Below are 27,465 nucleotides of genomic sequence, written 5' to 3' on the forward strand. Positions count from 1 at the left end.
CACTTAGTGTACACGATTTGGCATATTTCTTAGAAAAAAAAAATAGAACGTAAAAAGGTATAGGCGACGAACGCAAGTCAGTAATGCAAGATATCGGATTGGAGTTTTATTTTTCAGCCAATCAAAATCGAGTATATGTTTAGATTTTCGATTAAACTGTGGATAAATGCGATACCGGATGCGATCATAGATCAAGCTGATTCTATATAAATAGGAGCTGTCTAGACAATAGTTTTTTTTTGTCCTCATTAATTTTCTTTACTATTTTTTATTCTACTCTAATACCTCTAGGAATCTAATTCCATCTAATATGTCTGATCAAGAAAAACCAGAACGTAGACTGTCGAATGCTAGTGTAGCTACTACAGTTACCGATTCTTATACAATTAATGAACCTACTCCTCTTCAAGAAATCACATCGTATCGCGAGCAAATTCGTGAGCAATTACCTCCTGGTGTTCTTGCTACAAAAACCTTATCAATTCACCCTTACCCTTCAAAAACAAATGATCTTGAAGCTATGAATTCTCGCATCATGTCTCATCAGTCTGAGAAAAGACCTGTGATGCACTATGTTAATTGGGATGTCAATGATCCTGAGTGCCCTTACAATTGGAGTCATTCATACCGTTGGGTTCTAACTATGGGTGTTGCTTCACTTGTTGTTTCTGCTGCTTTTGGCTCTTCAATCATCACTGGTAGATTAAACGGTGTAGTGGAATCATTTGGTTGTTCTGAAGAAGTCGCTATTCTTCAAGTCTCTCTTATGGTCTTTGGTTTTATGATCGGTCCTCTTCTTTGGTCTCCTGTTTCTGAAATCTTTGGTCGTAAGCCTGTTTATATCTTTGCTCTTGGTATCTATGCTATCTTTAATATTCCCTGCGCTGTTGCCAAAAACATTGAAACTGTCTTGGTTTGTCGTTTTCTTGCTGGTTTCTTTGCCTCTTGTTCTTTGACCCTTGCTGGTGGCTCTATTGCCGATATTTGGCCTACTGAACACCGTGGTAATGCCATTGCTTATTTTGCTGCTGCGCCTTATGCTGGTCCCGTCCTGGGTCCACTCGTTGGTGGATGGATTTCAGTTGGCACACAAAATTGGAGATGGATCTATTGGGTAAGCTACTTCATTACATCTAAATAGAACACTCGAGAACTAACAATCATTTTTACAGGTCAATACCATATTTGCCGGTGTTATTTGGGTTATTGTCTGTCTTTTACCTGAAACTTATCATCCTATTCTTCTCGCTAAACGGGCTAAGCGTATGAGAGAAGAAACTGGCGACCCAACTTATGTTACAGTCGAAGAAGAATTCCCTGTTCCTTTGTCCGAGCTTGTTCAAGCTAATTTGGTCCGACCTTTTGTCATGTTGACTACCGAACCTATTCTTATTTTAATGTCTTTGTACATTGCTATTGTTTATGCTTTATTGTATGCTTTCTTCTTCGCTTATCCTATTGTTTTCGGTGAAGTCCATCATTTCAATGACGGAGAAATTGGTTTGACATTTATTGGTATCCTTATCGGTACTGCCTTAGCCTTATTAGTTACACCCATTTTCGAAAAGAAGTATACTCAGACCATCATCGCTAAAGGTGGAAAAGCTGATCCTGAAGATCGTCTTCCAGGTATGATGTGTGCTGCCCCTTTTGTTCCCATCTCTCTCTTTATTTTCGGTTGGACTTCTTTCCCTTGGTGCCATTGGATTGGTCCCGCTATTGCAGGTGTACCTTTTGGTTTTGGTATGGTCATTGTCTATTACTCTGCCAACAATTATATCATTGATTGCTTCCCACGTTATGTCACTTCGGCCTTGGCTGCAAAGACACTGATTCGTTCTGGTTCAGGTGCAGCTTTCCCTCTTTTTATCACTCAAATGTATCATGCCTTAAACAATCAATGGGCCAGTACTCTACTCGCATTTATTGCTTTAGCTATTGTACCTATTCCATTTGTATTTTACAAGTACGGTGCTCGTATTCGTGCCTCATCTAAGAGTGCCGCTTAATTTACCCATATTCTTAGATTTTAGCTTACATTTCTTTATCTCATAATTACCATACACATTAGTTCTATATTTATTTCCTAATCTTAATAAACTATTTATTATACAAAACAAAACACAGTGATTGGCATTACAATTATAACTTTAATAATTTTATTGAGGGTGGAAAATTATACAAATCCTCTTCCTCTCTCTTATGTTTTCTTGTATTATTCCAAAAAAAAAATCCAAAATTCTTCAATCGACAAACCTAGTCCTGTATATATTACACCGGTGCCTAGTATAGATCCGTAATATGGTCTCAGAAGGGACAATTCTTTAGGTTTGCCGGTTTAAATATTAACCTTCTTGTTCTTCTGAACTAAATATCATGGAACAAGTCTATATCAAAAAAAAAGGTAACCTAAACTGTATTAAAGTTCTTTTGCGTAGTACTACGGTAGAATTATTATTACAATGAACAATTGATCTGTACACAAATAAAGTCGAATGGTGGTAATATACCGTAGGGTAATTGAAGAGCCATTTTATGAAGGTTTACAAAACAAGTGTAACACATTCACTGAAGAATACCCACGATTGATTAAGACGCCATTATAAAGCGGTATATCAATAACTTCGTGAGAAAACTTAGTCATTTAACAACACATGTAATGTCATGGTAAGTCCTAATAAATGAAGTCAAACTTGCACATTTGACCTAAGCTCATGTGAAAACCCATGAGCACCCGTATTACATTCAAATTTCGAGTTCCGAAGACATGATTCTTATTAGATTGTTATCTCTTATTTCTTATAATACAGCCAAACTTGTCAGATTTGTCAATCATACCCGATACCAAACAATAGTGTAATTTTTGTCGACCGTATTCTCTCTTCTCTTTTCTTCTCTTTTATTCTCTTTACCTTTACCTTTACTTTTCTGACATATACACCTCGAAAGTATTCTTCTCTTCAAACCCACCTCTATTTTATTATCTATCAAAGGCTATATCAAATCTATAACATGACTAGTATCCACTACAAACCTTTAAATTTCTTGACTTAGTTTATTAGATACTCAAGCACTATCAATTTTTATTACTTCATACTTAGAAAGCGTGTATGTCAAAGTCGTTAAATTTCATTTTTTTTAAGCAATGTGTAATGTATACTTTAGAAGAAAAGAGTTAATTTATCCCTAAGTTTTGTTGCTTTTTATGATAATGCGAAAAGGTGTAAATATTTCCGAAAGCTGTCCACTTAATATTCGTTACTGTCGATGATATTAGGTTGTGCTTCTCAGAAAGTGTATTTTACCACTATTTTATTGAAAGCTATAATCGCGGAACACATAATCCGTATGATAAATAACTCATTTTTATGATTTATATGAACGTAATATGCGAGTACTCAAAATAAAATATTTATTGAGAAGTGCTACACTCTCAAAGTGTTTTGCCAACAAGGACACACTTGTTTTTTTTTAAAAAAAAGGAAATTGTATTTATTATAAACGGTATTGATAATCAAGCCGATTGTTTCCTTGGTCTCCATTCTCGTTTTGATATACATGCTTTTCGTAATCGCTCATGCTATTCCAAACTCGTCTTCTCCATTTGTTGGTAAGATTGTACCTTGTTCTTTGAAACAAAAATAATCCAATTGTCACAGCTTGCAACACGATGTTAATCTTATTACCCTGACGATATCTCGGGGCATCATTTGCCTCTGTAAGGTAGTACTGTCAATATATTTCAATTAACATGGCATATAACAATACTTGTCTTACTATATATCTGAGATCCGGGTACACCATTTATATTAGCCGCTCCAACAACTGCCGCCAAAGCCAAGGTTCTTTTTCCAATCGGTGCTATATTAGAGGACATCCAGGCCACTTGCATTCCATGCCATGAGGGCGCCGAGGCTGTAAACAGGGCTGCACCATAGAGCTGCCATCTTCCAACATTATCTGGTAACACCTCTAATAAAATGAACCCTAATAGAGCCCAGATTGTGCCTATCATTGCAAAAAATGTCACATTCCCACTTTTGTCAGACCATTGAGCAATAAAGATGGACCCTACAAGTCCAATAATATGAGAGGGTGCTGTTAATAAATTTGCGGAGGTTGTTGAAAATCCTGCGTCTTTAATCATAGTAGGTAAATAACTGGAAATAGGTGTACTTGACATCAATCTGTTCAACTGTATAAGTATATCAATATGAGGATTCCGATAGCAATATATTTACCCAATAAATGTGATAATAAGATGGGTCCAGAGATTAGTGTCAGAGAGAGCCTGAATAACGTCTTTACAAGCAATAGGTTTATCAAGCTCCTTCTTGGCTTCGTCGTCTCGCATAATACGCAAAGTTGCTATTCTGATCTGGCGCTTTGTTAACCATCCATCCTGACCTCTCAACCCACCTTCTGTCTGGCTTGGTGAAGAAGGTAAGTAAAAACTGTAAACAGTTGTATTAGTGAGCTAAAATATACAAACTAAACAAATATATATCACTCACAATGCAATTAGGCCAACAATGTGTGTTGCAATACCGTCAATGATAAAAAGCCATTTCCAACCCTCTAATCCATAAATACCTCTCATTCGAAACACACCGAATGAAATTAGACCAGATACGGCTGAAGCGAGTGCTTGTGCGCCCCAAAACCAGGCCAATCTTGTTGCCAATTCGTTTGTTTTGTACCACAGGGACATATAACTCAGACAGGCCGGAATGAATCCTGCCTCGGTGAGTGCAATCGCCGCTCTTATTATAATAAAACCCGTAAAATTCTTTTTTTGATGAAACGTTTCAGCAAATCGTTAAATTAACGTTTGATAGACACCTACATGTATCAGAGCGTGGGCCCATGTTACAACAGCCCAAGAAGTCATTAAAATGGGTATCCAAAGATGCGCCCCAACAGCTTTGGATATTGCGTTGGAAGGTAATGTGCATGCTGTAAAGACAAAGTAATAGACAGAGATTCCTGTATTTACACCGTCATTAGTAAAACCCAAATCAGCGGCGAGATTGTCTGACATGGCATTGGCTATTTTATTTTAAAAGAATTAGATTCTGTATGTCATTAAAATTTTGGAAATATTTACATATATTGGTACGATCCATATTTAAAACAAATGTCATTAAAAGTATAAACGACATAAGGTGTTTGTCAATAATATATAAAACTTCGTCTTCTTCTTCTTGTGTCCATTCAAGCTCATTATCATCAAAAGAGGTCTCCTCTTTTTTGGCTTGTGTTATAGATTGATATGATATGTGTTTAGATGAGGATGATTTTGCCATGGTATTTACAGTATTTAAAATAATTTAGAAGAACAAAGATAATATCCAGGGATTTTGTTTTTTATGTTTCGAAAGTGTGTAATCGAAATACAAATAGTAGCACCTAATTTTGGATTCTGAATCGCAATCACTTCAAGTGTAACACAGCATGCCCACACCTGCTGTCAATGGCGAGATTTAGAGAGGCAGTTGCACCATTTTTGTAACCTTATCCCACGGCTATCAGATTTTTTTTTAAAAAAAATAAAACTTTTCTTCTCGTATCTATGACGAAAAGACTTTATCAGAGGAACATTTTTTTAAATCATGAACTCAGATGACTTACACTTGTTAAGTGCTTAATCTTAACTATACAACTTACCAAATATTTGGGTGCATAAAATCTGACTAAAACAGGAGAGATAATTGGCTAAAGAACGCGGTGCGCATATCAGTTAAATAATGTCCTATACTATTATATTGTATTTCTGGGAGTAATATGTATTAATGACCAAGAGGTAGTGCAACAGCAAGTCAGGGGGGCAAAATAACACAAAAGTACATATACATGCAATACAATTTTAAACAAAGAATTGCACAATAAGCACCGAATTAATAAACATTTCGTTTCCCCCCCTATGTTTGTTAAAAACAGGGATATAGCTAATTATTTAATGTGAATAGCTATATGTAACAATGAACAAAATAGGTATTTACCAGCAGAATATAGGAGTATGTTTAATTATTGTAGCAATATATAGTCAGTCAAGTGAATTAACAGTAATAAATAAATAATTAGAAATTGGTATGATTTATTAGATATTATTAACAAGGGTTCATGAGTTTCTCATAAGTATAATCTTTCTTTAATTGTCGATTGGAATCCAATAAACCAAAGTGGCTTTCTACACCTGGTTTGTAACCTTCATCAATAGCGGAAAACCAAATCATGTCGATTTCTTGTTGCTTGGTTCTACAGAGAGTTTGAAGTAAGAAGCTATAAAATGGGTTAGTTATAATGATCCTTCTGTATAATTGAAACATACTTTTTCTGGTTCTCAGACGATGGAATAGATGCCATGTTTTGATCTCCTTGATCTGGCCAACCAGTTTCAGAGATACGAACTAGTTTACCATTTGACATATCCTTTACAGATTGATAATGTGCCATCAAGGTATCTGTAGCTTGATCCACATTAATACCTTCCCAGTAAATAAAAGCATTCCTTTTATTCTATGCGTCAGAACAGGCATGACAATTAGCAAAAAAAAAAAGGAAGACTTACATCATAACAAAATCGACAGCGTTAATAATCTCAGGCGTGAATTTATAATATACGTCCGCGGTTGTCACTTTTGTTTGACCTAAGGGACTGACCAAGGACTTGACTTTCTCGATACGATCTACCAATTCATTTGGCTCCAAGTCACCTCTGTACATTACTTCAGACCCCACAATAATAGCCTCAACGTTATAAAAGCGATTTGATTCCGCAATAGTTTTCAAAGCACTGAACTCTCTATCAAACGAGTCAGACTTATCGACCCACATGCCCAAATAGAGTCTCAGTTTGGTCGCTTGTGAGGCCTTCAATGCTAGCTCACCTAGATTGCAGTCCTTGATGGAGTAAATACGAACTGTATTTGTGTATTGGGATAGAATCCGAAAATCACGTTTGACATCTTCTAACGTAGGGCATGCATACATATTGACACCATAGTTCAAGCCATAAAATGCAGAAGAGGCAGCCAGAGTAGATGAGACTAATGAAGCAATGGATAGAATGAGAGATAGATTAAGCATGATGAAAAAGATAAAGAGTTGATTTAATGGAATTGTAAAAAAAAAGTTATGCCTTTTATTTATGAAATTCGACACATATTTGACATTTAAAAGGGGTGATATGTACTTATACCTTCCTATGTGAGTTTGGAACCAAGTTTAATCCCCGGTGCGCGACGTCATTCATTTTTTTGTGGAGACCAGAGCCATCCTGGGGTGAGATTAAGGGCCAAACAAAAAGAAAAAAAAAAAAAAAAAAGAAAAAACTGGTAACAAGGTGCCAATTAGATATTTTGTCTTCCTCTTCTTACCTCAACCCCCAACTCTTTTTTTAATTTAAATTACACCCCCCTCTTTTTTTTTGCGGTCAATGTTGAGAACAATTACCGTTAAGCGTGGTAATTTAATTTAAACGAATATAGGAATTGAATTTGAATGTTTACATTTCTCTTTAATTTTTAAAAGCTGCACCTATATTAGCTCGCCAAGTAAGAGCCATTCCTTCTGTAGCACGTACATTTGCTACTGAAGCTACTCCCGACCCAAATGCCAACCCAATTACAGGAAAGACCACCTACGGTAACCTTTCTGATCAAGATCGTATTTTCACCAACCTTTACATGAAGCACGATTTCAAATTGAAGGGTGCTTTGAAGCGTGGTGATTGGTACAAGACCAAAGAGATTGTTCTCAAGGGTACCGATTGGATCATTAAGGAAATGAAGGAATCTGGCCTTCGTGGCCGTGGTGGTGCTGGTTTCCCCACTGGTCTCAAGTGGAGTTTCATGAACAAGCCTTTGGATGGCCGGTAATTATTAATACTTTCTAATGATTATCGATATTGTATTTACACTGAACTTGTAGCCCTCGTTATCTCGTTATCAATGCTGATGAAGGTGAGCCTGGTACCTGTAAGGATCGTGAGATTCTTCGTGGTGACCCTCACAAGTTAGTCGAAGGTTGTCTTATTGCTGGTTCTTCCATGAAGGCCAATGCTGGTAATACCTATATCTGAAGTAAAAACAATATATGTCGTATTTACCGCTCTTTTTTTAATATAGCTTATATTTACATTCGTGGTGAATTTTACCAAGAAGCTAACAACCTTCAAATCGCCATCGATGAAGCTTATGCTGCCGGTTTGATCGGTAAGAATGCCTGTGGAACTGGAATGGACTTTGATGTTTTCATCCATCGTGGTGCCGGTGCTTATATTTGTGGTGAAGAGACCAGTTTGATCGAATCTATTGAGGGTAAGCAGGGTAAGCCCAGAATGAAGCCCCCATTTCCCGCTGATGTCGGTCTTTTCGGCTGCCCTACAACTGTTACCAACGTCGAAACTGTTGCTGTTGCTCCCACCATTCTTAGACGGTAATTTGAAAAGAAAGTTACGCAAATTAAGTGTATACTGAAATTGACCATTTTTTTTTGTTGCTAGTGGTGGTTCTTGGTTCGCCAGTTTTGGTCGTGCTCGTAACTCCGGAACTAAGCTTTTCTGTGTCAGTGGACATGTTAACCACCCTGCCACTTTCGAAGAAGTTAGTATAGATTGCCCTGAAATAGAGAATGTTATATTGATCTTATTTGTTCATTAGGAAATGAGTATGCCTATGAAGGAGATGCTCGAGAAGCATTGTGGTGGTATTAGAGGTGGCTGGGACAACTTGCTCGGTGTTATTCCCGGTGGTTGCTCCGTCCCTGTTCTCCCCAAGAGCATCTGTGAAGATGTTTTGTAAGTCGATTAACGGAAATGACAAAACCACAATAATATTAAACCCATTTTATAGGATGGATTTTGATGCTCTTCGTGATGTCCAATCTGGTCTCGGTACCGGTAAGTGATAGATGCAGATATTTAATTTGTATGCATATGCTAATTTATGTTGTCAAAATCTTTCTTAAAATGTATAGCTGGTAAGTTTTTTTTTTTTTTTTTTTTTTTTTTTTTTTTTTTTTTGAGAAAAGATCTTTTTAAATTAACTCTTTGTTTATTAATTAGCTGTCATTGTTATGGATAAGTCCACAGATATTGTTGGCGCTATTTCCAGATTCGCCAAGTTCTACCGTCATGAATCTTGTGGACAATGTACACCTTGTAGAGAAGGCACAAAGTGGCTCGAGTCCATGATGGATCGTTTTGAAGTCGGTCGTGGCCAAAGAGAAGAAATCGATCAAATTTGGGAATTAACAAAACAAATCGAAGGTCACACTATTTGTGCTTTAGGTGATGCTGCTGGTAAGTTTCTTAAATATGTGCTACTCGTCAAAAACTAACCTACCTTACTTTCTTCTTTTTCTTAACAAAGCCTGGCCAGTACAAGGTAAATAATGCAGACGCGCGTACTCAATAAAATGTTTAATTCATTATTTTTTTGTAGGTCTCATTCGCCACTTCAGACCCGAGTTAGAAGCTAGAATGGCCAAGTTCAACCAACAAAACCAAATCCAACAATAATGGAACCGATCCCATAATTTACATATTCTATTAAATTTTTTGTTTTTCAAATAAAATTCACGCAAAAAAATTATTAATATTTCTACCTGGGTTAAGCACAAGCATTTCCCGAGGAAACGTCAGCTATTGTTAAGCTGAAAGGGGCCATTTATGATGGCAATTCGAATCCAAATGGAAATTTTGTAATACTATTCTAGTTTAAAGCCTTTGAATTATGTTTTGAAACAATGTCTAATATCGTTGGGCCTCCTGATTTAAAATTATAAATGTAAAATAGACACTGAACCGCTTTCATATATCACAATACTCTGATGCAATATCTAGGCCGAGCTTGTATCGCATGAAGCTAATGGGTTCGCTCCATGTTTCACTCTTGGCTCTTTATTTACTACGCTTGACATGAGCAATGTTGTTAACAGAGTTGTTTTATAAAAAAAATGTTTCTATAAATTACATGAGATACTGTACACTCATATCTCTTTCTTTATTAATATATACAGTCGCTTAATAAGGTTTATGATATCTCTTTAATAATGCGTTTTATCAATATCGGCCGACGTTCCATACCACCATTTCGAAATACCGGAATTCTCTAACCAGCCCCTAGAGTTCTGGCGGGTCACCGTGGATCGAATGGACCGATGATCGTTGTAATCCAGAGGGTCGTTGTATTGGGTTGGGTTAACTGCTGTAGCAGAATCATCCATCATGATATGATCTGGTGGCTGAATGTAGTAGATAAAATAAATAACGATGAAGATAAGAATAATAAAGATCCAACCGCCAATGATTATATAAATGACTGCAAGAGGACCCAGACTTTGTGCCGCATCTGTATCACTTAGAATTGCAACCAGTGCTGAAGTCCAAAGAATACAAGTAAACGAAGCTGTTCTAAAAAAATTAATCTGAAAAAAAAAATGAGCACATGCAACAGAACGATGATATTTTTAACAAAGTTTACCTTATCAACGTAGCATGGCCTGGTTTTGATATTGTAGCAGATCATTGTTAACAAGATGGTGATGGATAAAATTGCTCGCATACGGTTCACATTAGTTGTAGATTCAACTAGTAAAAATACAATGGCGAGTAGTAAACCTAATAATTGTGAGTTTTTGTTTCTCTCTCTTCTTTCTGTATTGGCACTTACCCATATTTTTAATAAATGCAACACTGATGGATTTGTAGGCAATCTCATTTTTTGTTGGCACTCTTTCATAGCTGGTCAAAAATATGGTCATAATAAAATAAGCGATGATGTATCCCACTAATGAGATCCAAAAATAAAGTTGACGAGATATATTAGACGCATTGCAACGAAGTGTCATATTAAAGTCATTAGACGGTATATTTAAGGATTGGCAAGCTGCAGAACTCACGAAAGTTGTCTACATAATTTGAATGTTAGCACCTAATAAATGGCCAGCGTGCAAATCCATACCAATATCGGAATATATAATAGAGTCTGTTTGCAAATATTAATACTTTGGTTTTACAATTGTTTGTTAAAACATACTTACAGCAACGGGGATACACCAGCGTACCCAACGGGTAGATAGCTTATATGGATATTTCCAGTTGATGCAATGAATTATCAGAGCTAAAACTAGGCTCAGCATGATTGTAGCAAATGTAGTCCAAAGAGAGTAAGTGTACCAACTAGGCGTTCTCATATCTGGCATCAAACCACCTGCATTTAAAATAAAGGACACCAGTTGGGAGGTCTGTAGTTGACTTGATGATTGACTTGCTTCAAACGACGTGACAGTAATCAAATCTCTCAGAGGGAAAGTCATCAACTGAAAGAATTCGATAATGAGAATTGTGATTTGGACCCAATTAGACCACATTGATTTATCCCAGTCGGAAAATCGAGTGTCATAGATGGCATTGATATGAGCGTCATCGTTTCCATAAAGTTTTCTCCGTTCCATGTAATAGCATCGCTGCCTGGTGATCAGATACAAGTTGACAGACAATACAAGAACAAATAAGGCTGCCTGTAATAGTAATGTGGAAGAAGTGGCTGTGGTTGAGGAAGTGACAGCACCAACTAAAATAGCTAATGTGATGATAAAGCTTATGATAAATAATAAGGAAAATAGGTGATATATTCTTGAATTGTACACTCTCTGATGCTCATGCGAAGCCAAAGGTAATATATCGTCCGCTGGGTTCGTAACTGTCTGTGGTAAAGCAGTGGATGTTACATGTATTCTTTTCCAGACGACAATGGCAAGCGTAAAAATTGGTATTCTAAAGGTTGTTTTTACTTGACTGGATATATTGTCTATGAGAAGATAGATTTCTTGTTGCTGACCAACTGCCTGGTCTCCTCGTTTAAGTGCTGGTATTTTGTGTCTTTCTGTGTACCAAAAGTAAAAGACAAAAGATAGTAATAATAATGCAATAATGGAAAAGAATAAGGCGATAGAGACAGTGTCGTTGGCCTGATAAAGAGAAGTTGACGTTGAATTGTATTGTTGTTGGTAGGACGCATATCCTATTGAATTGTTATTGTTAGCCGGCATTTTTTAGAATTATACCGCTACTTGAAAGAAAAAGAGGACAAAAAAGTTGCGGGGCAAAGAAAGGCAATACAAAAATGAAATGAAATTACCTTTTTAGGAAGCATGTTTTTTAGACAATAACACAACCTTCATTTGATTTCCGATGAATTATCATCATTGTGTTAAAGCGCATGTAGTACATACATTTTGGAAGGTAAGGAAAGGTTTCTGGGATGTCCATTGCCTCATTATTATGCATGGTTCTATTTGGGGTCAATGTTTTCATAGCTTTCGCACGAATTGGTGCCATACTTACCACGGGAACTGGTCAAATATTGACTATCCTTTTATGCGAAGAGCTTAAATACAACTGGTATCTTATACTGATCTACAATGATCATAAGCACAATATATCTTTTAAAGGTATCTAAAAAGTTGCACAAGTTCATAAGAAAAATTAATGGGAGTACTGAGAATAAGGTATTTTTTGTTTGATTCAATTAGCGGGCATATAAACTTTGGATGGAAACTATAGCAGTATGTACTTTGCTTACTGCTGGAAAATATTCCAAAAGCGATATAATGAATATGAACACTCGTTAAATGAAAATCAGCAGTAAAGTTTGTATCATAGGTTCAAACACGAACCGAATAATGACATCAAATACGCTTGCTCTATGAGCCGCCAATAACATCAGTAACAAGAAGAGAAAAGCATGTGTCTTGCTACGATATCAGAACCAGTGAGCTAATTCCCTATAAAAATTATTATTTTCAAACTTTGAGAGGTCATCAAAAGGGCCGCCTAAATTCGCTTCTCAAAATGGAAAGCGGTCCCTGTCCTTCTTTCTCAGAATGGACAAGGAAAAAGAGCAATTTCTCAAACAAAAGGCCGCTCTTAAAGAGCAGATCTTGCTTAAATTAGAGACGATGCAAACGAATATCAATCTGATGAACACCAACATACAAACGTTAAACTCCATTAGTCAACAATTCGATGAGACATCACAGTTATGGACTTCTTTTCATCAGAAATTACGTGCAAATGAAACTGACCAGAACAATGTCAATCACCAAAACCAAAGCACCAAGACACAATAATAAAAAAAAAAAAACCCGTTTTCTACACCAGTCCAAATAGTGGCAGATTGACCACAAATTATAGCAGAATAACATATATTTTGATGTGTTTCGTGTGTGTTAAACGTGTGTAGTTACTCTTGTGATTGTATAAAAGGGTGCCGCATACCATAGTTGTAGTGCTGTTGATAAATTTTGAGCAATAAAGGTGGCCTGCCTCTTATATAGTCGTATCCAATAACTTTATGATTTTGATTTGTTCCCAATTGTTAAATAAATGCCTGCCACTGTTTGTAAAAACTTCTGTCAATCTATTTAGGATTAAAATCCACCATAAATTCCCGTGCGGCTCAATTATCTCTACATATCTATGTTGTCAGGTATTTTAATTGTAATAGGATACAACTTGGATACTTGAAACGTAGCATGTATCAAACAATGTTTATAGGTGGCTTTGGTGTACGCGAAATGACCGCGTCAAAAAAAAATTAAATTATTCATTCTCCCCCTCTTTTATTATTACACCTATTCTTCTCATAATTATACATGCAAAGAACTCCTCTAGTCAATAATAGTGCAACAAACCAAGCGGACAGAAGGGAAAATCGCCTTGGAAAGCGACCTGTTTCCAATACCATAACTCCTACTGTACCAGCACTTACGCCAGCTCAAATGTATTCGAATTTTGAAGAATGGATAAAAATGTGTACTGATAATGTAGGTCTCTGTAGACTCTAACTGTGAAGTGTACTAATTGTGTTGAAATAGAAAGTGAATGCGACAAACACTTGGAATTTTGCTTTAATTGATTATTTTCATGAAATGACGTTTATCCGTGAAGGCGATTCCATTAATTTTCAAAAGGCTTCTTGTACTTTGGATGGATGTGTAAAGATTTATACTTCTCGTGTTGATTCTGTTGCCACTGAAACAGGAAAATTACTGAGTGGCCTTGCGGATAGTACAAGTAATGTAGCACCTGAACCAGTTAAAGATTTCCTTTTGTTGACTTCCTTTAACTTTAGATGCAGAAGGCGATGATGAAACAAGACCAGGTGCTGAAAAACGAACTCGTAAAAAAGTAAAACCTCACGCAGTATATGGTTTATTGTTAGAAACCCAAAGCTTATATTTCTGTTTAGGCACATCGATCCGAAGTAACACTGCTAAAAGACTTTTCATCCATCGCTCTTAAAAAATTTGATTTGGATTTTGCTGTAGATCCCTTATTCAAAAAAACGTCGGCTGATTTTGATGAAGGTGGAGCTAGAGGCTTGCTGTTAAATCATTTAAGTATTGATCAACATTGCAAAATTATCTTTGATGCGTCCGATGCTACCATCGAATGTGATACAGAAGAATTAGACGGCGAAATTGTTAGCGTCGAAAAGGGTCGGCCTGACGATGACGCTAACCTACAAGAAACGAATCCTAATGACGATACAGATAGTGCTGAAGAGGAAGAAGAAGAAGAGGAGAAGGAGGATAACCTTATGGAAGAAGATGTTCAGGAAACTAGCGTTGCTGATAGATCAACTTTTGAACAAACAGAAAATATTGATCCAATGGATATTGATGATAAACCAGAAGAATCCATTGTCAAAGAAAAAAGTATCGATTCCGAATCTCGTGTAGAAATATCTCGTTTGAAAGCAAGATTACCTACAATGGAAGTCCTTGAAGGATTAAATATCGTTCCCTCTTTGAAAGGCTTTGATTTCTTTTCCGAAAAGGATTTGGAAATTCCTACCTTAGATCAAGAAGACGAATTACCATTTGAGAATCCAGTTGAAGAAGATATGAACCCATTCCACTTTGATGATTATGGGGATGACGGTGGAGATTTTGGCGTAGACGATATGGATCCATTTGCTATTGATGATAATATGAACGATCAGGATCAGCATAATGAGGAATTGGATAATACTGAAAAAGCATATCAAGAACCAGATTTCTTGACTGCAATGCTCAACAATGATGACCAGGTTTTTAACTATTTTGACGCGACACTACAAAACTGGGCCGGTGCTGAGCATTGGAAATTAAAAAGACCCCCTCCTGCCCCAAAACGTAAAGCGATCTAAACAAGCATAGTGCTCTTTTGTTAATTTTTTTTTCTTTAGCTACGGACCAGGAAAAAAAACCCAAAAAACCCAAGCAAGTGTACCAAATCCCATTCGATGCAGAGGACACTGATGGGGATGAAGAAACACTCTTTGGCACCACAACCAGGCTTTTAACGTTAAGTAAAGACGTCATCTCAAAAATGAAGCAGCAATCTGTGCCTGATGATATCCATTTCTCGTCAAAGCAATTATTACAATATTTTATTAAGCCAATGTTCCCGGTAATGACCATTGCTACCGATTAAGTAACCAGTGTTATTAATTTTTAATTTTTAACATCCAGACCAATCAAAAGAAGAAGAGCAAGGACATTATCACAAAAGCACCATCAGACGAAGAACCTGATATCAATTTTTGGGCTGATCAGACACAAGATTTCGGTGATGGTGCGGACTACGGGGATGATGGGGATTATGGAGATGATATACCAATAGACTTTAATGATCCCCCAAGCCAATGTAAGCATTTATCTTTTTTCCATTTAGTTGTGTTTGTGCTGACCATTTTTTTATAGCAATGATGACAGGGAATGAAGACACATCATTTTATCATGATAACTACGAGGATCCAGAAGTTTCTGTCTTATACGGTGATCCACTCATCACTAATCACAACCTTAAGAAATCGAAACCACTATACGTGAATTACGCAAGGACAGCAAAGAGAGTAGATGTAAAGAAACTAAAGGATAATTTATGGAGATCTTTAACTTTAGAAAAAGGGGATCAAGTCGATGTTGAAGAGAAGGTGCATGGAGTTCAAAAATTCAGTGATATTGTAAATAACTTAAAGAGGATGTATTCGCCCAAGTCTTTGAAAGATATTTCTGTCCCATTTTGTTTCATTTGTTTATTACATTTGGCAAATGAAAAGGATTTGTCTATTGTAGGGTTAAATCCTCCTGGAGACAATGATGACTTTGTTCTTGGTGAAGGGGATTGGATGCAGAATGAAGACATCTTGAATGAAGTGACTATTATACAGAATGTGTATTAGATACCTTGACTATCGCACCAACCATTAATCCACCTTCTATTAAATGTACATTATATCTTTTTCCTTTATACTTTCTACTACTGTATTATTTTGTCTTTTTTCTAAATCCTAAGTAATAAGCGCTAATGCAAGAGTGTTCCCGCTGCTGTCACGATATCAGTCGATTCTACTCACAAGGTCAAACCTTGTGGCGAGAAAATACGTTTGCTGCGTAAATCACTACAATCTGATAGGCCGGTATTATAGAACATTAATAGATCCCCAGAATAAACTTTACTCTTATCATTTGATGTGTTATTAATCGTTGATCCCTCTGATGACTGATATTTATATACTCGTATAGGAGGGCTGAATTTAAACTCAGGGTGAGAAACTGATTAACTTCTGAAAAAATGCAAGGTAAATAAAGAAAATTATTGGCGTCACTCGATGTGTTTTATGCTGTGAGTGTGACTTTAACATATCTTTGACGCAACAGGCATCCTCCAACTGAGCTAAGGCAGACACAATGATATGAAATCCGTAAATTTCAAGCCTGTTGCTATTTCATAGTGATTTTACAGTGCTCCTTAGAAATGAATATGTTTGTTTGAGAAAATAGATACAAACGAGGCGACCAAAAATAAAGTTTCCACAATTCTACGCAACATAATCATAAATTTAATCCCACAGGATCAAAACTTTTATCGGTCGTAATTATAATTAGCGCGAGGAACTACGAGGTGTGTGGGTATGTGTGCAAAAACCTGATTTCCCTTCTTAGAAAATAAACAAATTTTTGATCCAATAACGTTTATTCCCGTAACACTAAATGGCGTATGGATTAAATCATGTTTGATGTGAATGTTTGGTATGATGGAACGTTCCGACGGGGTTCTTCTCTAAAGGCTATAAATAAGGTGTGTTAATTTGAAGTGGATCAATCCGTGAAATATTATTAAAAATGGACGGAAAATTCGATCAAGTTACTGGTAATCTTAAGAAAGCCGCTGGAAATGCTATGGGCAACAGAGGCCTTCAAGCCGAAGGTACTGCCCAAAACACTGCTGGTCAAGGATCTGAGGCTGTCGGCAAGGCTGGTGGTTATGCTCAAGGTCTTACTAATCAAGTTAAGGGTGCTGTCTCCAGCACGATGAACAGCCTCACCGGAAATTCTTCGGGTAATGCTGAGGGTAAGGCTACAGAATTGGCTGGTCAAGCTCAAAAGAAGTGGAACTCTTAAAATCATTGTCATAACGGGGTTAATTCTGGATAATTGTTGTACATATTTTTTTTTTAAAAATTCGGCAACCCCAAACAGAAATAAAATAAATGAATTGATTCAAAATAATTTACCTCGCGTTGTATCAAGCCTACACATAGCTTATTTCATTAGTACTAAAGCTGCCTTTCTTTTATAAAGCGTGAACAGATAGACACTCTTATAATTTTGAATTACCAACATTTCGGTATCTTTTTGTGGCCGTCGGCTAATTCTTGTACTACTACCATGATTTCCATTTACAACGTAATTAATAAAATCGTTTACATACGACTTACACTACGTAATGAAATATGCCCGCTGTCAACACATGTAGTCAAAAGGCACTTTTTTCCAATAAACAGGCACACCATGCGGGTATACTTGTTTAGATTAGATGCATCTTTCTACTGCATAAAATTAACACTCGCTTTGCGTTTTGGCCGAAACCTTTAACACATTCATTAAGAAGCCCCTTCGGCTTCCACAATTTTGTACAAATCAAGACCGTTAATATGAAGAAGAAGGTTCTGCCTGGATCGCCCTCAGGCAATTTTAGATATTCGAAGCGGAAGCATCGCGATTTGTTAAGGTGCTGCTGCTATTGATCGCTTTTTCTTTCTACTGTACTTTCCACCAAAATGCCTTTCTGGCCTGTGCTTTATGACAATAACAATCCAATCATGCGTTCATGTTTTTCCAATATTCTAGATGGATGAAAGGCGAGTGCAATGTGTTTTTTTTGCATGTAGACCACGTTCGTAAACGACCCCCATTTTTTCAGCTGATTAGTTATGCAAAAAGCTGTTGAGGAGCCAAAAAAATAAAAAAATTCACACCAGTATGATTCCATCATGTGCCCGAGATTTTTTATTTTTTTTGCAGTGCATCCCAACTGGAAGTAAAAAAACGAAAAAGGGTAACTTGGTTGGTGTTTTATTGAGGAGGGTAAAATATATATATACATATGTATATAAAAGAGAACAAGCTATTTCAAGTCTCTTCTGTCATTCACGAAATAAGATGAGTGGTTAAAATAGACAACACTCATGTCGAATATCCATTCGCCGAAACCAAGGTATTTATCCACGTATGAACGAATAGTTGTACTTTCGATTTTTGAGGTCGCAGGTCTATTGAGAGATATAATATAAAAAGAAAGAGCTTTTAGAAAAACTATTTGGAAAAAGCTGGTCCTTCATATAATTACTGTAATCCCGTAGATCGCTTGATACCGGCTAATACCGCAGAGATCAGAATGGCATCAAAAGTGTAATGAAGTATTTTACTCATGCGTAGTTTTTATAAGGAAATGATAAGGTAAAAAAAAAAAAAAAAAAAAAAAAAAAAAATTAAAAGAGGCGGATTAGGTCAAATTATTTTTTTAAGCCGCATTGTTCCACCGTGTCATTTTATCAATTGTGTGTTTTGTGTGTTTTTGGAAAAGTGATGATGTATGCCTGGTTTTTTTTTCTCAGTGCCAAATTCACAATTTATTAACTGTGGCAGCGATACATGGTTATTTTTCTTTTTTGAAAATCACCTAGAATCTGTTATTGTTGCAATGATTAATTCTGACTACTAAAAATACGGTTTTCTTTAAAGCAATAAACCAAGATGCACAATTGGTTGCAGTAAAATATTCTGTATATCTACATCTGAGAATACAACATCTTTGATTTTAGCTATAAAAGGGATTGTGATGCATATATTTCATATGCTTCTGACGTGGTTTTAGAGTATATAGATGATCGTGATACTTTCATGATGATCATCACATGGCTTCCAGATTTCTTACTTTACAAAGTGTAACACAAATTGGGTGGGAAATCACTTTCACAATATTCACACTTGTGAAATATATATATATAATAACTGGGGTGAACAGAAAAAAAAAAGACCTTTCTTTCTTTCTTTTTATTAATTCTTACTTTGTAAACGAAAAGAAAAAAATAACATATATGAATCAAATAAGAGTGGCACTAAATAAGCTACCACCGGCAGCGACCATTAAAATATTACGTAAAGTGTTTGCATTGCCTGCACCTGCTGCACGGTTAATTTTGAACGATGTGACGAAACCACTTTCAGCGCATAAATTATGGATACACAAAGTTGCTTGGAATGGTGAATGGTCTGGATGTTGGATTGGAGAACATATCAAACATTTAGACCAGGCATCACTTCAAAAGCGAATTGACGACTGTGATATCATCTTGTTCAATGTCCATGGTAACGTATTTTCTAAAAGGAAATCATGCAACCAAATATGTCGTGTTAACATCATTCATAACTTTTTTAAAAAAAAGGTGGTGGGTTTCGAATTGGTACATGTACCATGTACATGGCGACTTATATTTCATGGATTAAAGTGCTAAAACATAGTTATGGCTTGGAAGCTATGATCATGTCGGTGGATTATCGCTTAGCTCCTGAATTCAAGTATCCCAGCCCTGTGGAAGATGTCGTACGAGCCTATGAAAGTCTTTGCAAGAAAGTGGACGCGGGAAAGATAATTGTGACAGGTGACTCTGCTGGGGCAGCTCTCCTTTTGGAAATGTTATTTATCACGCATGATCCCAGCATGTTTGAAATTGTCCTAGATGAGAAACAAGAAGGTGTAGCTTTGGCGGAGTTACCGAGACCTGCTGGGGCTGTCTTTATCTCGCCGCTTGTCACGGACGAAACCACATCTGTCTCCTGGAAAAACAACATAAAATACGATTACATCTCTCAACACACTGCCAAAGTCATCAAGAAGGATTATTTTGGCCGTCTGGGTCCCGACGAAACCAATCAAATATTAGGCATTGCTAAACTCGAAACTGGATTTCGATCATTTCTACCAGAGCAAGTATTAATGTTTGTGGGTCAAAGAGAAGTGCTACTGGACGACGCTTTGGATTTAGCTATGCGAGCAGAACGTGACGGAATTCAATGGGAAACTGTGGCAGAAGATTGTGTACATGACTGGTTTTGTGTACGCGAGGTGGTCAAGGATAAAAAGATGTTGATACGTGCGGATGCAGCCTTTGCCGATTTTTGCTACCGTGCTCTTAGGCGTATTCCTAAAATGGGCGTGTCTGCTCGTCCCTTGATAGATGCTCACTCCAGTAGTTACTCAACCTTCAGGAGGTCTAGCGAAGGACTGGAGATGGTATTGGAAGAAGATGAAGACAGCGACTATGACACCAATGATGAGTTTAGTGACACGGATCAAGAGTCTACTGCTATTTATACTGCCAATTTAGGAAAGAAGAAATATTCTTCAACAGCTGGGAAAAAAGAAGAGATCAAAACGGTGCTTGTATAATGATAACAATAATAAAAAAGCCATGTACATAATAATATCATTTACAAAAAGGGGTTTTATTTATTTTTTAAAAAAAAGAAAAACAGAGATTATTATTGACGAGAAGAATTCATGAAACCAGGCATCCAAGAGGTACGCTTAAGCTTATCACCTTCGGTATTTGGTTCGACATTAACAACGTTTCCACCGCCTCTCAAAGGTTTAGCAATTCTACCAAAGTTTATTGAGGACAAACCAGGTTGGTTTGCCTTTTGGGTTCTTGCCTGCTCCAATCTGTCACGGACAGCTTGAAGTTGTGCCTCGAACTTTTGGTTTTGATGGATCAATTTCTCTTGTGCATCGCCCAGTAATGCTTCTAAGCTTTGAATACGTTCATTTCTTGCGATCAATTTACGCTCAGCTATTGCTACTTCCTTCTTGAGTGAGCTGTTTTGTTCGACAAGCTAAAATGATGTCAGCGACATTGTCATATAGATCCCAATAAAATGTCTTATAATTTACCTGCTTTTGGACGTTGGTTAATTGCTCAAGGTTACGCTCGAGGAAAGCCATCTTCTTTTGTTGTGCCTTGTTATTACTTGCACGAAGCACATTGTTGTATTGCTCACGCGTTTCGTCAAGTGACATTTCCAACTCGACAACCTTCTCACAACGACCTTGAAGATCACGCATCAATGCCTTCTTCATCATTTCAAAATCGGCCAATTGTTGTGCCATGGTCTTTCGCATACGCTCAAGCTCCTTTTCCTTTTCAGAAATATCGGTAGGTTCTCTAAATGATTGTTCAGACAAGGCAATCTAAAATGCATAGATGTTTAGTATTCATAATAACCCTTCATCCTTTTAAAAGTACCTGAAGTTGGTCATTGGCAGACTTCAAATCATTCATGGCGGTGCTTAATTTGGAGTGCTCAATGGTCTTCTTCTCAAGCTCTGATCTCAACTCTTCAATTTCTCTTTGTTGACTTTCCTTCTTGGAAGCATATTGCATCTCGAGCTTGGACTTTAATGTGGTGATTGTCTCTGCAATATCTTCATTCTTTTGAACCTGAGCCTCTTCTTCAGCGATGGTCTTGTCCAATAACTCTTCATATTCCTGTTCAAGTGTAGCGCAACGAGACTCGAGGTCTGATTTCTTTTTCTGGATGGTACCCTTCTCTTCTGTCAAGTCATCGATGGTCTTTGTGTGTTGATCTACGAGGACACGGGAATCTGTCAAATCTTTACGAAGAGAGACAAGTTCTTCAGCGGTCAGACCATTACCGTCCAATTCCAATTTGACAAGGGCGTCTCTGATTTGGCGTTCCTTTTCATTGATTTCACTAGGGACATCAAAGCCGGACATGATTTGAGCCATTTTCTCGGCTTTTTTCTTTTCCTTGTCACTATGAACGACTTCCTTTTGAGCGTTTCTCATTTCGATCAAGCTCTTTTTCAATTCTTCCAGTTCAGCGATTAATTCCTGATTGGCTTCCTTGAGAGAATCCACGGTGATGGAATTCTCTTTACTCTCGTACGAGATCTTTTGAAGTTGAAGACGTAAATTACTTAATTCGGACGTCATGAGTTGATTCTCTTGTGTGACGGAGATTTCCTGTTCCTTGTAATAATTCATTTCTTCCTTGAGTGAATCCAAAAGCTTTTCATGGTGCGATAATTCGGATTCCTTCTCGGTGATTTGATCCATCAATTCGTTCTCTCGCTTCAAGAATTCTTCACGTTCATCCTTTTCCAGCACAATGGCAGGAGTGGCAGGGCGTGAGAGATCATCCTGAATAGGACTTCTGAAACCAGAAGCGGGAGGTAAAGCGGATGGTGGTATAGAAGATGCACTTGCGTTGTTAAAATCACCTCGCGTGACTTTTTCCATGGTAACCCATTTATCCTCAGGCACAATATTACCTGCTCGCCATTGATTCACTTCAACCTCTAGTGCAGCAATATAGGCTCGGAATGTGATGGTCTCGGTCTTGACCTTTTTCAAGAGGGCCTTTAATTCTGCAGGCGAAAGATCCGCATTCACCTTGGCCTTATTCTTGATGGATTTGGCTCTCATACCAAAACGTAAAGTAGATAATGTCTCAGCCTCATTGTACGACGACGGAGAACAATTGATGATGAGAGTTGTTCGAGAGTTACCACCGAGCGATTCTTGTAAAATACGAGTCAATTTGGAATCACGATAAGGAACATGACTAGACTAAATGGTATTGAAACATTAAATCATTTATGAAACTCTTCTCCTCAGTTATAACTTTTTTTTTACCTTGCCATCAGTGAGAGAGTTGATGACCATACCCAGTGCGGTTAATGACTTGTTAATCTTTTTGGCTTCCTCCAAGGTTTGACCGGAAGCACCGGTTTTGCCTACTTTTTCGGAACCCGCCAAATCAACGAGATATAATTTACCACTTTTCGCAGCACCCGTATCCATATTTTTTTGTGTAATAGTGACCACGACGATAGAGTGAGAACGAGAACTCTCGGCATTCATGTTGGTGGAAGCAACCACACGATTTCCGCTACCGTTTCTCATGACTTCGTACACATCTTCGGAAGAGCTGACATAGACTTCTAAGAGGCCCTTGACATAGACACCATGTGTTTTATCTTCGTGAATAGGCAGATTATCCATATTGGCTATAATTTGTGTGTGAGTGTGTGTGGTTAGTATATAAAATTATAAAGTCTGTCTTCTAAACTTACGGTTTAGTAAATCCCGCACTTTTTCCATATAGATTTCCATATAGGATACTTTGACTGTGAATTCAAGGTTGCTAGGAGCAGCCATGATGCTATCAAAGATTTGGCCAATGATACGTGGAATGATACCTCTTGTCTTTTCATCGTCAATATCAGCACCCTAACGAAACGAATAAAAAAAAAGTTTTTATTGTCAGTAAAATAAAGGGATAATGTAGAGAATAGAAATTTACCATCATGGTAAAGGTCTTTCCTGAACCGGTTTGACCATATGCGAAAACGGTTCCGTTATAACCGGCCGTGACATCTATGTGAAAGCTGTATATTAATAAAATTGGAATGCCGATTGTTTTCTTTTTGTGTGTGTGTGTGTGTGGGTGTGTATCCCCAAGTTGCCCCTTTTTTTTTTATTATTTGAATTTTAAGGTATTACCGTCTACGATGGTTTTAATGGAGTAGTCAAAGACATCCTTTTGAGGAGTGTTCATGCCAAATACTTTGTCAAAAGCAAAGGTATTATCGCCTTCACCCTATTCGAAATGCTCGCTTAACATCTTATTATGGAAGGGGAATTTTTTCTTCCTTAGCTTACCTTTAAACGAAGGTGCGTTCCTTCGTCATCGATGTCTAAAATGGGCACACCTCCTTCTCTTATTTCAAGTGAGTTTTGAGGTCTAAAACGACACACAACTTTAATGTTGTTTGACATTTTTTTTAAAAAAAAATTGTATAAATGAGAAAAAAAGAAAGCAAAAAAGAAAAAGAAAAAAGAAGAGGGGGGACTTTTTTTTTTATTATTATTATAAAAATTTACAAAACGCGCTCTTTGTTTTCATATTAAAAAAATAAAAAACGTTTTAACTTTGTTGGGGATGAACTCAAATATACCACCATTAACTGCACCAAATAAAACCTTAACAGCACCGAGAAGACCCTCGAATTACAATACACCTCGGTCACCTTCTGTTGAATTATCAGACTCATTTTCTGCTTTCACTGCGACTACGCCCGTACTGACATCTCCCACCAAATTCACGAGTCATTACAAACAACCTACAGAACAACACAACCACTTCTTTTCCCCATCCCAATTGGCTTCCATAAAGCCCATTTGCTCATCCTCCAAAGTCTCGGACTGGGACTTTCTGGCTACCGAAAAATATCCTGCTTCACACAACCCGTAAGTCGCTCCTATTGACAACTTGCCCCCTATTAATGACCACCACTTTTTTCTTATATATATATACAGTCAAGACGCCTATGACTTGGAAATGACCTCAATTGGACTCTCGATTGAACTTGGTGAGTCCAATGTGTAATATAAAATGTCAGGTTATTCTAATGTTCTCCGTAGCTGCAAATAACACAAGAACACGTAATTTCAATAAATTACTAGCTCATCTTGTGGACCTACTAAGGCAATTACAAACAACGTATCACGAGTAAGTTTTACAAGCTCACACTGACAAAGTACTAAAGCACCAAGGAACAGATCCATCCCGATAGAAACCTATAATACCTTATTTCTGGTGCGTGTATTTACCAAACAATTCGCGGGTAACTTGACAAATAAGGAAATCATTGCACAGTTTGAAGAGGATGCCACTCATACACGAGGTGAAGATTTAATTGAAGCATTGTTGTATGTTCTGATTAACATGGATCCCAAGTAAGGCTTTACATTTATATATCTATATATATGTGTCTTACTTTCATTCTTCTTCTCTAGCTCCAATTATCCAAACTATGAATTCTACACTGAAGTCCTCAACACATTCCTCGTGCTTTGTTCTACCCAATTACAACATGCCAGACTCACTGACGACAATTATTTTTTGGGCATTCTGACCACCAAATTCGGTAATCGGGCAGAAGCTGTGGTGGCGCGGTTATTAGAAAACTTGATAGAACAAAGAACTCCTCCTCCTCAATCTTCTTCTGGCGTGATGTTGACGGCATACAATTATTTTTTCTCGTCCCGCACCAATTCAAGTCCAGATGCGGATACAATGCCAGTGGCCGATCGTAGTCTATTGTTACTGCTGTTGCTAGGTACACAGTCTATTTCACCCCATGACACGGAGTGGGTCAAATCTTACAGATTTGCCATTGCTAATCTTAGTGATCACCATGGTAACTCTATGCACTTATATATTAAACAAACAAACAAAACAAAATGTTGACAACCAATACAGTGTTATCCAGTGATGTGGATGGATGTGATCGAAAGATGCACTTGATCTCTTTCAAAGATCTGTTTGAGATATTCAGTAAATCGTTACATGTGGAAGAACGTATGTTACTTTTTTACTTGATCCTAGTTGAAAACGAGTCATTTCGAGTCTATGTCTTATCCCGAACGGACCAAGAAACCATTGTAAGTGTAACAAATAATTGGAGAAAGAGAGAGAGAGAAACAGAGGGGAATGTTGACTTTTGGTTTTGATTTTAGTATCTGCCCATATTGAAGCTGATCTATGAATCGATGGAAGGAAAGACAAATTACTCACAAGTGTATATCCTCATGATTGTATTACTGATACTCAGTCAAGATGATGTCAACAACGAAGCGATTGGGAAAATTGTAAGTGATATTTCAAGTGAAAAAAATGGGGGAGGGGGAGGGGGGGAAGAGTTCATGTTTTTTATGTATATACGTATATAAAACAGATTGTGCACAATATCACTTGGTTTACCGAACGCCCTCTGCTGAAATCCATTTCACTGGGCGGACTTATGACACTTGTCCTGATCCGAACATTACAACTCAACTTGTCACACCAAAAAGACATTTACTTACACACAAACTGTCTGGCCATCCTGGCTAATATGTCCACCACCATGACAGATATGCATGCCTATGTTGCTCAGCGTATTGTCAGCTTATTTGAACTTTTGGCAAGACGCTATACCAAACTGGTAGAAAAGGATTCACCCGCTGATGCCATCGTATACGAAGAGCTCTTGGCCTTGCTATTAGAGATGATGAATGCGACACTGACCCATCGATTAAAACACAACTCACAGCTAGTGTATGCACTTTTGCAAAAACGAGAGATCTTTACACCGTTTCAGTTACACGAACGCTTCGCAGATCTTGTTCAGAATGTAGAGCAAGTGATTCGCTTCTTTCATGCTAGAGTGTCTGAAGCTAACTTGAAAGCACCGTCTTCCAACGAAGTCCTACGTTTGATCGAACAAGCTTCACGTACATGGTCCAATAGTAAACTTGTGGTAAGTGAAAGTGTTAAAAAAAAAAAAAAAAAAAAAAAAAAAAAAAGAGGAGCGGGTGTACTAGATTTGAGAGAGTAAAGAGCCAATTAAAAAAAAATGTATACATATACATATATTAGTCATTACCGGATCTCAAGTTTCAATATGAGGAAGAACAAGATTCGTTTGAATTTTTTATACCGTATATTTGGGCACTTGTGCAACGCCGTACATTTATTTATTGGAGCGAAGAAAAGAGCCATGTGCTTGATAATTATCACATGATGAATACAATGGAATAATAAAAATTGGCTGTTGCTAGTTCTAAACGTGATGACGAATACATCCGTTGAGCTGAAAGCATACTTTTTGAGAAGGTCAGCATTCCTGTGTTTCTTGCGGGGGGAAGAGAAGAGCGAATAAACAGTTTCTTTTTACAGATTAGATTGATAAACCTCCAGGCCTTTTTTTTAAAAATGTATCGTGTAAAGTTCATCCTGTGTTGGATTGGCCTAATCTACTGATGGACTAACCTAGACTATGTTCGTTCATATTATGGAAAAAGGGAAATAGTCTTACTTGCTAATAAGCAAGAACTGATGTATGCCAGTAAGAGATAATTAACTAGGAGATATTTTTTTTTTGTAGATGTTGATGATCTAAATTTAAAAAAACACCCCTCCCCCCTTCCCTGGAGTACAGATATGTAATGTTGCACTTACCGATTGTCTATCAGTGATTTGGTAATATGTACCAAT

At 37.2% G+C, this 27,465-nt stretch overlaps 12 protein-coding genes across 12 annotated transcripts; 7 read left to right on the forward strand and 5 right to left on the reverse strand.

Moving 5' to 3' along the window:
- Positions 1 to 2,122, forward strand: EV154DRAFT_447324 (major facilitator superfamily domain-containing protein). The gene is made up of 2 exons (XM_051597129.1): positions 1 to 1,114; positions 1,173 to 2,122. The coding sequence occupies exons 1-2, from the start codon at positions 311 to 313 to the stop codon at positions 2,007 to 2,009; spliced, it is 1,641 nt and encodes a 546-aa protein (XP_051455146.1). The 5' UTR covers positions 1 to 310; the 3' UTR covers positions 2,010 to 2,122.
- Positions 2,123 to 3,274: 1,152 nt separating this feature from the next.
- Positions 3,275 to 5,132, reverse strand: EV154DRAFT_593423 (major facilitator superfamily domain-containing protein). The gene is made up of 6 exons (XM_051606946.1): positions 5,108 to 5,132; positions 4,877 to 5,049; positions 4,515 to 4,789; positions 4,242 to 4,454; positions 3,778 to 4,187; positions 3,275 to 3,716 (listed from the first exon to the last, which is right to left on the reverse strand). Exons 1-6 carry the CDS (start codon positions 5,124 to 5,126, stop codon positions 3,496 to 3,498), a joined length of 1,311 nt encoding a protein of 436 aa, XP_051455147.1. The 5' UTR covers positions 5,127 to 5,132; the 3' UTR covers positions 3,275 to 3,495.
- Positions 5,133 to 6,110: 978 nt separating this feature from the next.
- Positions 6,111 to 7,162, reverse strand: EV154DRAFT_593432 (glycoside hydrolase superfamily; the record flags this gene model as incomplete). The annotated part of the gene is made up of 3 exons (XM_051606947.1): positions 6,572 to 7,162; positions 6,332 to 6,511; positions 6,111 to 6,282 (listed from the first exon to the last, which is right to left on the reverse strand). The coding sequence occupies exons 1-3, from the start codon at positions 7,087 to 7,089 to the stop codon at positions 6,111 to 6,113; spliced, it is 870 nt and encodes a 289-aa protein (XP_051455148.1). The 5' UTR covers positions 7,090 to 7,162.
- A 165-nt stretch (positions 7,163 to 7,327) lies between these two features.
- Positions 7,328 to 9,618, forward strand: EV154DRAFT_516641 (NADH dehydrogenase flavoprotein 1). Its single transcript, XM_051602412.1, has 11 exons — positions 7,328 to 7,466; positions 7,534 to 7,876; positions 7,933 to 8,066; positions 8,130 to 8,439; positions 8,507 to 8,606; positions 8,664 to 8,800; positions 8,856 to 8,901; positions 8,941 to 8,943; positions 9,067 to 9,304; positions 9,375 to 9,389; positions 9,447 to 9,618. Exons 1-11 carry the CDS (start codon positions 7,439 to 7,441, stop codon positions 9,521 to 9,523), a joined length of 1,431 nt encoding a protein of 476 aa, XP_051455149.1. The 5' UTR covers positions 7,328 to 7,438; the 3' UTR covers positions 9,524 to 9,618.
- A 381-nt stretch (positions 9,619 to 9,999) lies between these two features.
- On the reverse strand, positions 10,000 to 12,081 carry EV154DRAFT_447334 (uncharacterized protein). Its single transcript, XM_051597130.1, has 5 exons — positions 11,047 to 12,081; positions 10,968 to 10,991; positions 10,677 to 10,914; positions 10,488 to 10,624; positions 10,000 to 10,431 (listed from the first exon to the last, which is right to left on the reverse strand). Exons 1-5 carry the CDS (start codon positions 12,055 to 12,057, stop codon positions 10,051 to 10,053), a joined length of 1,791 nt encoding a protein of 596 aa, XP_051455150.1. The 5' UTR covers positions 12,058 to 12,081; the 3' UTR covers positions 10,000 to 10,050.
- A 494-nt stretch (positions 12,082 to 12,575) lies between these two features.
- On the forward strand, positions 12,576 to 13,565 carry EV154DRAFT_604550 (uncharacterized protein; the record flags this gene model as incomplete). The annotated part of the gene is made up of 2 exons (XM_051607405.1): positions 12,576 to 12,652; positions 12,891 to 13,565. 2 exons carry the CDS (start codon positions 12,576 to 12,578, stop codon positions 13,135 to 13,137), a joined length of 324 nt encoding a protein of 107 aa, XP_051455151.1. The 3' UTR covers positions 13,138 to 13,565.
- Positions 13,566 to 16,289, forward strand: EV154DRAFT_516647 (condensin complex subunit 2/barren). The gene is made up of 7 exons (XM_051602413.1): positions 13,566 to 13,833; positions 13,885 to 14,083; positions 14,142 to 14,197; positions 14,259 to 15,186; positions 15,240 to 15,463; positions 15,526 to 15,700; positions 15,757 to 16,289. Exons 1-7 carry the CDS (start codon positions 13,663 to 13,665, stop codon positions 16,236 to 16,238), a joined length of 2,235 nt encoding a protein of 744 aa, XP_051455152.1. The 5' UTR covers positions 13,566 to 13,662; the 3' UTR covers positions 16,239 to 16,289.
- Positions 16,290 to 17,068: 779 nt separating this feature from the next.
- EV154DRAFT_566080 (uncharacterized protein) lies at positions 17,069 to 17,460 on the forward strand (the record flags this gene model as incomplete). Its single annotated transcript, XM_051605934.1, has 2 exons — positions 17,069 to 17,088; positions 17,154 to 17,460. The coding sequence occupies 2 exons, from the start codon at positions 17,069 to 17,071 to the stop codon at positions 17,458 to 17,460; spliced, it is 327 nt and encodes a 108-aa protein (XP_051455153.1).
- An 852-nt stretch (positions 17,461 to 18,312) lies between these two features.
- EV154DRAFT_604553 (DUF1748-domain-containing protein) lies at positions 18,313 to 18,812 on the reverse strand. Its single transcript, XM_051607406.1, has 2 exons — positions 18,689 to 18,812; positions 18,313 to 18,611 (listed from the first exon to the last, which is right to left on the reverse strand). The coding sequence occupies exons 1-2, from the start codon at positions 18,769 to 18,771 to the stop codon at positions 18,467 to 18,469; spliced, it is 228 nt and encodes a 75-aa protein (XP_051455154.1). The 5' UTR covers positions 18,772 to 18,812; the 3' UTR covers positions 18,313 to 18,466.
- A 571-nt stretch (positions 18,813 to 19,383) lies between these two features.
- On the forward strand, positions 19,384 to 20,831 carry EV154DRAFT_468390 (Alpha/Beta hydrolase protein). Its single transcript, XM_051597797.1, has 2 exons — positions 19,384 to 19,710; positions 19,788 to 20,831. The coding sequence occupies exons 1-2, from the start codon at positions 19,440 to 19,442 to the stop codon at positions 20,789 to 20,791; spliced, it is 1,275 nt and encodes a 424-aa protein (XP_051455155.1). The 5' UTR covers positions 19,384 to 19,439; the 3' UTR covers positions 20,792 to 20,831.
- A 142-nt stretch (positions 20,832 to 20,973) lies between these two features.
- Positions 20,974 to 21,234, reverse strand: EV154DRAFT_407276 (uncharacterized protein; the record flags this gene model as incomplete). The annotated part of the gene is made up of 1 exon (XM_051595342.1): positions 20,974 to 21,234. A coding segment is annotated over one exon (261 nt), but the record flags the coding sequence as incomplete, so codon positions are not given.
- Positions 21,235 to 24,279: 3,045 nt separating this feature from the next.
- On the forward strand, positions 24,280 to 27,461 carry EV154DRAFT_516661 (Dymeclin). The gene is made up of 9 exons (XM_051602414.1): positions 24,280 to 24,674; positions 24,744 to 24,796; positions 24,849 to 24,936; positions 24,987 to 25,163; positions 25,224 to 25,627; positions 25,690 to 25,871; positions 25,947 to 26,078; positions 26,165 to 26,728; positions 26,848 to 27,461. The coding sequence occupies exons 1-9, from the start codon at positions 24,367 to 24,369 to the stop codon at positions 27,007 to 27,009; spliced, it is 2,070 nt and encodes a 689-aa protein (XP_051455157.1). The 5' UTR covers positions 24,280 to 24,366; the 3' UTR covers positions 27,010 to 27,461.
- The last annotated feature ends 4 nt before the right edge of the window (positions 27,462 to 27,465 follow it).

This window comes from Mucor mucedo (assembly GCF_025094135.1).
Source record: "Mucor mucedo strain NRRL 3635 chromosome Unknown EV154scaffold_81, whole genome shotgun sequence".
NCBI lineage: Eukaryota > Fungi > Mucoromycota > Mucoromycetes > Mucorales > Mucoraceae > Mucor > Mucor mucedo.